Below are 9,808 nucleotides of genomic sequence, written 5' to 3' on the forward strand. Positions count from 1 at the left end.
CTGCCACTGCAGCAGCCTGGCTGGCCCTCAGCAGACATTCTGGCCAGGAGTGTTGTGAGGGCACCCAGCACATCAGAGAACCCACACAACAGCAATTCCATCCTTGGGGAGGGGAGGGGCTTTCACTGTGTCAGGTTGCACAGAGCTCCTACTCTGGGAGCAGTCCTGGGATGGGGCATCCACTTGTCTGGAAAAGCAGTTGCAGTTTTGTGCCACTCTGATTGTAAAATATTTCCTCCTTCTAACAAATCTAAATCCATTCTTGTTCAGCTTAATGATATTGATCCCTGTCAATGCAAGAATTGGTAGAAAATAACTTTGACCAGTGTTTCCATTTTCACAGACCATGGAGAAGACTAAAAAATCTCCCAGGATGGGGTTTGGAGGCCTCATCACATAAGCAGCAGATAGAGGCTGAAGGCTCTGGGCTGTATAGCTGCAAGGCCCTTCCAGAGGCAACTTGTGCAGCCCTTTGGCCATGGCTGCTGGCCCTGGGCCTGAGGCCAGCAGGGGACAAGTGACCCTGGCAGCCCTGGGGCCTCATTGCCTCCTTGTCCCTGCTCAGCAGCCTGGCAGGGGCCGCCCCATGGTGCTGCCCTTGGCATTGCACATCCCCACCTGCCAGTGCCCCGGGAAGAGCCCTGAGCAATGAGGGAGGGACAGCATCTGCCTTGCCAGGGGCTGGGGCTCAGCCCTTGGCCCTTGGCATTCCTGAAACACATCCAGCTTTGCTCAGCACCACAGACACCTTTCCCTTGCTTGTCCCCAGCTGGCATCAGGGCCTCCAGTCTTCTGCTCTACCTGGAACCTGGGGACGCTTTCTCACTCGTGTCTCTCATTTCAACTACAAGAAACTTCAGTGTTTCCATCTGACTTGGAGTTCTTGAGAAGTTTTTGGAGCACACTCTGAGGGACTGAGTGTGATGCAAAGAGCCCCAAAGGCCCGAGAGGGTGATGAAAGTGCTGGTGCTGTGTCTGTGCTGCTGAGCTGGGCCGGGCTCCTGGCCCAGAGGCAGCTCCTGGCAAGGGCAGCGCTGCAGAGAGACAGCTCTGGCCAGGAGCAGCTCCTGAGCACAGCCCAGCAGGGCTGGGGCCCTGCCAGGGCAGCTCAGGGACACCAGCAGGCCCAGACAGAGCTCCCAGGGGCTCAGCACTGGCAGGGGCTGTGGGATGTGCCAGAGGGGGCTGTGTCACAGCAGCACCTCTGTGGCTGTGTCCTGGAGCCCCAGAGCAGCTGGGATGTCAGAAAGGGGCTGTGTGACAGCTCAGAGTGAGTTGTGTGAGGTCACAGATGGGGCTGTGACATCACAGAGTTTGTTGTGTGAGGTCACTGAGCAGCTACAGCATCATAGAGGGGACTGTGTGACATCACAGAGAAGGCTGTGACATCATGGCATGGCTGTATGACATCATAGACCTGGTTGTGAGGTCAAAGTACATCCTGTGACATTACAGGATATCTGACATCACAGAGAGGGGTGTGTGACATCACTGATGGGGTTATGACATCATGGTGCTGGCTGTGACATCATAAAGGATGGTGTGAGGCCATTGAGCAGAGACTGACATCATAGAGGGTGGCTCTGTGACATCACAGACCAGGATGTGACATCACAGAACAGACTGTGACATCACAGGTTGAATTTTTGACATCATAGTCTTCTGTGACATCACAGTACAGCTGTATGACAACACATGATAACATCCCAGAGTTGTCTCACTTAACAGAGCTCAAACTTAACAGGACTTCAGTTATCCCTTAACCTTAACTGAAACCTCAAATGTCACAATTTAGCAAAACAACAGCATTTACTGTATTTAACCTAACTTGCAACCTATGACTTAGCAAATTCGCAGAGGAATAATACTAAACAGTATTTAAATTAGCTTATAATTTATATTAAACAAAACAATGGAGCAAAAGAAGAACACTAGGCAGCATTTAACTTAGCTTATACCTCATGACTTACCCTCTCTCACAGGCCTGACTGACTCAGATCTCCAAGGCACTCCAGCCCCTCTGAGAGCAGCATTTCTGCCACATTTGCCAGAGCACAGCACTGGTGTGTGCACACAGACACCAAGAGGCAGTGCAAGGCAGCTGTGAGAAATTCCCCTGCAGGGCAGGGAAATGCTCCCTGCGGATGCTTTGGCATCTCCCCAGCGGGGAAAGGGCTGAGCCTGGAGGAGTGGGGGGATCGGCCCAGGCTCCGTCCTTGTTCGGGGATGCCCCGAGTGCAGCAAACGGGAGAGTTCCCGGCTCACAGAGGCCCCACTCAGAGGGAGGTGGCTGGCCCAGGAGAGCTGCAAGGGGCTCCTTTTGGAGCGCTGTTTGTAGGGCCCCAAGAGAGGGGCTTCAGGCACAGCAATGTTTCATCCTGGCCGCACTTGGCATCAACAGCTTTCTTTGCAAGGCTGAGAACAGGGATGTTGTGCCACGGAGGGGACAGAAACAGTTCCCAGGGCTGCTCCTGAAGCAAGCAGGAGCTGCTTGGGCAGCAGCAGTGCCTGGGAGCAGACAGTGTTTCTGATGAGCTGCAGAGGAGCTGAGCCCAAGGGCTGTTGGCCAAGGCCCAGCCCCAAGGAGCATTTCTCAGCTGGCAGGGCGGCCTGAGAAGGGGAGGGGGGAATGCACCAGCACAGGGCCCATGGGACCAAGGGACCATTGTGACACTACAGGGCCCAATGGAACCAAGCAGAACATTCTGACATAGTGTGGCTCCATGGAACCAAGGATCCATTGTGACACAACAGGGTCTCATGGAGGCAAGGGGACCACAGTGATACTGGGGGCTCCATGGGACCAAGGGTCCATTGTGACACTGTGGGGCATCATGGTATCATGGACACCATTATGACAATGTGTGGCTTTGAGCCAATGAGTCCTGCACGCTCACACAGGCTGAGATGGACACTGCTGGTTTCTCTGGCAGGCTCTCTGAGCCCAGCCCAGCTCCCTCCAAGCTGTCCCAGCTGCCCTGAGCTCTCGGCAGCAGCCAGGGCCTCTCCCCAGCACAGCCCAGCCGGCTCTGGCCCCACAGCTCTGCTCAGGGCAGGCTGCTCTGGGCACTGCCCCACGGCCTCAGCCCCTCTGCAGGGCACAGCAGCAGCTGCAGCTCAGAGAGGCCTCAGCCCCAGCCATGGGGGAAGGTGCTTGGCCAAGGGAAAAGGAGGCTCCCTGGGTGCCCTGCTCCCCTCTCCCTGAGGTGCTGAGAGCTCTGCAGCCCCTCCTGCCATCCCATCTGCCCAGGCCAGCACAAGAGCCCCAGCCTTGGGGCCCTCAGGAGCTGCTCCTGCTCCAGGCCCAAAGCTGGGCCAGCCAGAAAGCTGTGCCCATTTCTGTTCATTCCTGCTCTGATGAGGAGGGATCCTCAGCCACCTGGAGGTTGCTGATGCATTTTGCTACTCCAGAGGCCACCTCTTCCTTGGGCTTATGGAACCAAGAGGCCCCTGTGACACTGCAGGGCCTTCTGCAACCATGCAGAGCATTGTGACAGAGCAGGACCTCGTGTCATGATAGGGCCATTGGGACACTGCAGGGCCCCATGGAACCAAGGGGCCAGTGTTGTTCCTCAGGGACTCATGGAATGAAGGAAACATTTTTGACACCGTGGTGCCCCTTGGTACCAAGAGGCCATGATGACACTGTGGAACCAAGGAGAGCATTGCTGCACTGAGAGACCTCATGGAATCAAGAATCCACTGGGACACTGCAGAGCCCAAGGATCCAAGAGAATTTGTGACACCAAGGGGTCCCATGGAACCAAAGGGACACTGTGACCCTGGGAGGCCTCAAGGAATCATGGAGATCATTGTGACACACCAGAGCACCATGGAATTGTGGTGACACCAGGTTGTCTGGGAGTGTTGATGTGCTGCAGGGTAGGAGGGCTCTGCACAGGGACCTGGACAGGCTGAATCCAGGGCCCAAACCCAACAAGGTGAGGTTTAACAAGTCCAAGTGCCAGGTCCTGCACTTTGGCCCCAACAACCCCTGCAGTGCTACAGGCTGGGGACAGAGTGGCTGGACAGCAGCCAGGCAGAAAGGGACCTGGGGCACTGATGGACAGCAGGCTGGGCATGAGCCAGCAGTGTGCCCAGGTGGCCAAGAAGGCCAATGGCTCCTGGCCTGGATCAGGAACAGTGTGGCCAGCAGGAGCAGGGCAGGGATTCTTCCCCTGTGCTTGGCACTGGTTGGGCAGCACCTCGAGTGCTGTGTCCAGTTCTGCCCACCCCCAATTTAGGAAGGACATGGAGGGGCTGGAACACGTCCAGAGAAGGGCAACAAGGCTGGTGAGGGGTCTGGAGCACAAGTCCTGTGCGGACAAGCTGATGGAGCTGGGATTGTTTATCCTGGAGAAGAGGAGGCTCAGGAGAGACAAGGTGATGTCAGGGCACAAGTTGGACTTAATGATCTCCAAGGTCTTTCCAACCTCTCTGTTTCTGTGATTCCCTGAAACCACCCTTGGAGCAGGTACAAGATGAGCCCTGGGCCTCTTCTTCAGAAGGACCAGCAGCCCAGGGCCCTCAGCTTCTCCACACAGGCCCCAAAGCCCATCCTGTCAGTCCTGCAGAGCCTCTTCAGCTCCTCCTCATTGCCCAGAACAGGGAGCCCCACAGCCAGACATGGCAGCCCAGATGTGCCCCCCTGGCCTGTGCTGCCTCTGGCAAGGGAGCAGCACGAGGCACTGCAGGACCCTGCAGACAATTCCTGAAGCACTTGTAGGATGATCCTGCTTCCCAAGGGATGTTCCCGTGGTACCAACTGGGGAACTGAAATGGGGAGTAGGGCCAGAGAGGAAAGGGCAAACAGGGATGGGCTGTTTGGAGGGCAAAGAACAGGAGTGGGCAATAGGAAGAAATCTGGAGCAGGAAGAGTAAAGAAGGCAAAGGTGAAGCGAAGGAAATGCTCAGGGCAGTTTGGGGCTGGCTTCCAGGCAGCCCCGGCTCTGAGCAACAATGTCTGCAGTGGCACAGGAAACTCGCAGCTCATGGGAACAAATTTTCTGTGTGACTTCAGAGGCCACGACAAACCTGAGTGGTTTCCCTCCCATCCCTCAGCCTTTCCTGGCCCCAGGGGCTGATGTCATTTGTGCTCCCTCAGGTTCATCTCCCCACAGCAGCACCATGGGGGTGCTGACGCCTGCTCTGGGCAGTGCAAACAGGGGCTCCTGAGCCAGTGCTGCCATGTCTGTGCCTGCAAGGATGCGGCATCTCTCTGAGCTGGGGGAGAGGCCAGGGCTGCACAGGGGGGATGTTGTTGGCAGCTCCATGAGGACGCTCTGGGACACTGCCCTGGGCTGTCCAGAGCAGTGGGGATGGATCAGCCCCTGCTCTGCTGCTCCTTCCCATCTCCCCCAGGGACCTTGCAGAGCCCCAGCCATGCTGTTTGCCCCCAGCCTGCCCACGGCCACCCTGGGGCTGCTCACGGGGGTTTTCTGTGCTGAGCTTTGGCCTGGGTGTGTTCTTGAGAGAGCCTGGGCAAGGAGCCTGGAGCCCCCAGGCCCTGCCCTGAGGCGTCAGCGCTGCCCCAGCAGTGCCCATGGCCTGTCCCTGCTGCAGCCCCGGCACTGCCACCCCCAGGGCTGTGCCCGGCCCCGAGAGCACTCAGGCCCTGCAGCAACACCAGGGCCAGGAGGGCAGCGGGGCAGCGGCACGGGAGCAGCACTGGCAACACCAAGTGCTGCTGCTCCTGGGCACAGCTGCTGTGCCAGCACTGATCTGCCCCCAGCTCTGCACACAGACACTGCTGCTGCAGCTCCAGAGAAGAGAACAAAAGGGGGATCTCTGGTGAAAACTTTGCTGGGAGATCCTTTAGTTCCTTTAAAACCACCAAGACCTCAGCTCCTTATTCACACATTCTGTGGCCACAGGGAAGGTGGAGAGAAACAAAATGAGAAATGGCACAAACAATGACATTTTATTGAAGACAATTTTAAAACATAAAACTAAGTAAAAGAACCTCCTAAATGAAACCACCAAGAAGTATCAAAGATAAGTTTTATTATAAATGATTTGCAGGAATTGGCCAGCAGTTTAATGTTTCTGAAATGATCCAGTCATCAGTGTCCACACTGCAGCCTTGAGCTCCTGGTTCCTCAGGCTGTAGATGAGGGGGTTCAGGGCTGGAGGCACCACTGAGTACAGAACTGACACTGCCAGATCCAGGGATGGGGAGGAGATGGAGGGGGGCTTCAGGTGAGCAAATATGATAGTGCTGATAAACAGGGAGACCACAGCCAGGTGAGGGAGGCAGGTGGAAAAGGCTTTGTGCCGTCCCTGCTCAGAGGGGATCCTCAGCACAGCCCTGAAGATCTGCACATAGGAGAAAACAATGAACACAAAACAGCCAAGTAGCAAACAGGCACTGACTGCAATGAGCCCAAGTTCTCTAGTGTAGGAATTTGAGCAGGAGAGCTTGAGGATCTGTGGGATTTCACAGAAGAACTGGCCCAGGGCATTGCCCTTGCACAGGGGCAGGGAAAATGTGTTGGCTGTGTGCATCAGTGAATAGAGAAAGCCACTGGCCCAGGCAGCTGCTGCCATGTGGGCACAAGCTCTGCTGCCCAGGAGGGTCCTGTAGTGCAGGGGTTTGCAGATGGACACGTAGCGGTCGTAGCACATGATGGTCAGGAGGAAAAACTCTGCTCCAAGGAAGAAGAGAAGGAAAAAGAGCTGTGCAGCACATCCTGTGTAGGAGATGTGTCTGGTGTCCCAGAGGGAATTGTGCATGGCTTTGGGCACAGTGGTGCAGATGGAGCCCAGGTCAGTGAGGGCCAGGTTGAGCAGGAAGAAGAACATGGGGCTGTGCAGGTGGTGGCTGCAGGCTACAGCGCTGATGATGAGGCCGTTGCCCAGGAGGGCAGCCAGGGAGATGCCCAGGAAGAGGCAGAAGTGCAGGAGCTGCAGCTGCCGCGTGTCTGCCAATGCCAGCAGGAGGAAGTGGCTGATGGAGCTGCTGTTGGACATTTGCTGTGGCTGCACATGGGGACCTGTTCATGGACAAAGGACAGTGACAAGTCAGGAGAGGCTGCTTTGAGTCAAACTTGGGCCTTTCCCTGTAGACTGTCCTGCTGGGACTCACCCACCCTTGTTCCTGCTCTGGGAAAACTTCACCCAGGTCCCTGACTGAGCTCCAGCTGTGCTGTCTGAGTGTGCCAGGAGCAGCCAGGCCTGTGCCTGGGGGCTCTCCAGGAGCCATCCCTGCCCTGCTGCCCTGGGTTTGTGGCCATGCAGGAGAGGGACAAGGCTGGAAATTCAGGATATGTCGGGGCATTACTCCTAATGCAGATAGGCCTCTTGCCATCTGCATACACACTTCTAAAGTATAGCAGGAGTTGGTTTTCAGAATATTTTCCTACGCACAAATCATTCCTGGTTCTCTGAGGTCAGAAATCCCCAGCCTTTCTGCTGCACTCAGAGTTTCCCACTGAGAGATGGGAGAGGCAAAGGATTCCCTGTGGCTTAGGGAAGGTGAGGGGCTGGATGGGCTTGTTCCCAACTGCCCTGGGTTTGCACCTTTGGCTGGAATCAGCACAATCACACTCCTGTGTCACCCTGGCATAAACCAGAGCCTGCCCAGAGCAGAGGGATCCCTGAATGTCTCACCCTCTCTAAAGGTCTCTGGGCAAGGTCTCAGCACCCCCCTCTGTCAAGGACACTCACGGCTCCCTTGGCAGAGCCAACAGCATTTCCTCACCTGTGGCATCTCTGCCCTTCCCCGTGGGACATTCAGGGAACTCTGAGAGGCTCTGGCACAGATTTGCAGCCAGGAGGGCAGCTCAGAGCTTGGAAGGACACAGCAAGGAGATCCCCAGGTGTGCCCATGATGGGATCTCAGGGAGGGAGGCTCAGCTCATTCCCCTTTCCCATGGACTGCTTTGCCCACAGCCCCACAGGTCACAGGGAAGCTGGGACACCCCATTCCCATGGACACACCTGCCTGGCAGCAATCCCAAGGGCAGGGCCGGACTCAGCTGCTGCAGATGCCAGAGCCTCCCTGAGAGCCCCAGATACCAATGACAATATCAGAGCAGTGCATTTAGGCTGTTTAGGAGGCTCCCAGCAGAGAGACTGAGCACCCAAACTTACAATTCTGGCATCTCTGTAAATGTTCCAACATTACTTTGATATTCCTGGTGTGTCCTCTTCAACTCAGAATGTTCTGGGATTCTGGGATTACAATTCCTCTTCTGCTTCTCTCATCCTCCTCTTGTCTATAATCAAAAGAGAAAAAAAAAAACAACCCCTTTTGCAACAGTGTTAGAACAGTAAAGTAAAAACCAGACCTTTATTGGAAACTTACAGGTGTCACAGTGGGGATATGGCACACCCAGCCCCTTATTTCAACAGTTTATTAAGGTTGATTAATTAGGATATTTAACAGAAACATTCAATTAGAGATTCAGCTGCCCCAGTTACACACCTCTGAGTCAACCCATTAGAGTAGGTCCAAGGGTTTCTTTTCCCCACTCTTTATTATGACTGCTCACATTCTGGTAAAAGAAGAAAATATTCTTCTTGTAGCTGCTCTTTCTGATGATAAGACTATACAGTATTTCAGAAATGTATTTAGAAGGGCAGTTTATTCTTCTAAAATCTAAGAGAAAGATTAGGAAACATACTAGAGTTAATTAAGGATAATAGTTATATAAGTATATAATAGTAGTTTAATAGAGTTAATTAAGGATTATAATTTTATATCTATATAACAACAGTTTACAGATCTAAAAATATATTAAACATATATAAAAAGCAAAAGTATTTTTGTCATCATCTCAACATTCCCACCCTGCTCAAAGACAGAAACTGAAAACAGTCTCAGGAAAGCTCCTGATCTTTACAGCAATCTGAGTCTCACCTTCTTTTGGGAAGTGTCCTCCGGAGCTGTGCCCAGGCAGGTCTGGAGCTGGGAGCAGCCCTGCCCCACACAGCCCCTCTCAGCAGCAGCACCTGCCCTGCTCAGGGTGGCTCCTTCCCCCCACAGCTTCTCCCCAGCGCTGGGAGCAGCTCCCCGGGCCGGCTGAGAGCTGTCCCTGGCAGGCAGCAGAGTCCCTGCCCCAGCACAGCGCCCTGGGCTGCAGGACCCTGCTCTGCAGGACAGCCCTGGGCGCCCCTGGCTGCTCTACACAAGGGACAGGCAGAGAATGTACTCACAGAGTCTGTAGGCACTGGCATGTTCCAGCTTGAGGAGATGCCTCCAGGAGCTGCAGCTGCATTGTCCTGCAGCCAGAGGCTTCCTGTGTCAAGGGCTGGCAGTGATTCTGCCCCAGCCACTTCTCAGCACCTTCCCAGCCCTGACTGATTGAAGCTCTCTGTGCCTCTGGGCTGTGCCCAGGGTGGCTGCAGGCAGTGCCCCAGCCCTGCTGGGCTGGCAGAAGAGCTGCTCAGCAAGAGAAATGTGCTTTTGAAGCTCTTCTTGGTTTCCAGGAGCTGCCTCTGTGCCAGGAGCCCGGCCCAGCTCAGCAGCACAGACACAGCAGCAGGACTTTAATGAGCCTCTTGGGGCTTTGTGCTGAGGCCCTGAACATCAGACCCTGAGAGGGAGGGGAAGAAAGCTCTCAAGAACTCCAAGTCAGAATCCAACTCCAGTTTCTTTTCCTTTTAATGGGTCCCACTGAGGGACGTGACTGAGAAAGTGTCCCCAGGCCCCAGGCAGAGCAGAGAACTGGAGGCACTGATGACAGCTGGGGACAAAGAGAAGCCAAGTCTTGGTGCCCTGGGCCACAGCAGCCAATGCTGTGCCAGCAAGGGCTGTGAGGAGACACCTTGTCCTGAGGCCCTGGGGCCTCCTGGCACAGCCCCAGCA

At 55.0% G+C, this 9,808-nt stretch overlaps 1 protein-coding gene across 1 annotated transcript; it reads right to left on the reverse strand.

Annotated features, from left to right (window-relative positions):
- Positions 1 to 6,036: 6,036 nt before the first annotated feature.
- Positions 6,037 to 6,969, reverse strand: LOC131586411 (olfactory receptor 14C36-like). Its single transcript, XM_058853240.1, has one exon. The coding sequence runs from the start codon at positions 6,967 to 6,969 to the stop codon at positions 6,037 to 6,039; it is 933 nt and encodes a 310-aa protein (XP_058709223.1).
- Between the last annotated feature and the right edge of the window lie 2,839 nt (positions 6,970 to 9,808).

This window comes from Poecile atricapillus, chromosome 19, assembly GCF_030490865.1.
Source record: "Poecile atricapillus isolate bPoeAtr1 chromosome 19, bPoeAtr1.hap1, whole genome shotgun sequence".
NCBI lineage: Eukaryota > Metazoa > Chordata > Aves > Passeriformes > Paridae > Poecile > Poecile atricapillus.

Bases quoted from the DNA above. Each gene is read 5' to 3' on its own strand.
- LOC131586411 (XM_058853240.1), bottom strand. From the start codon at position 6,969: ATGTCCAACAGCAGCTCCATCAGCCACTTCCTCCTGCTGGCATTGGCA.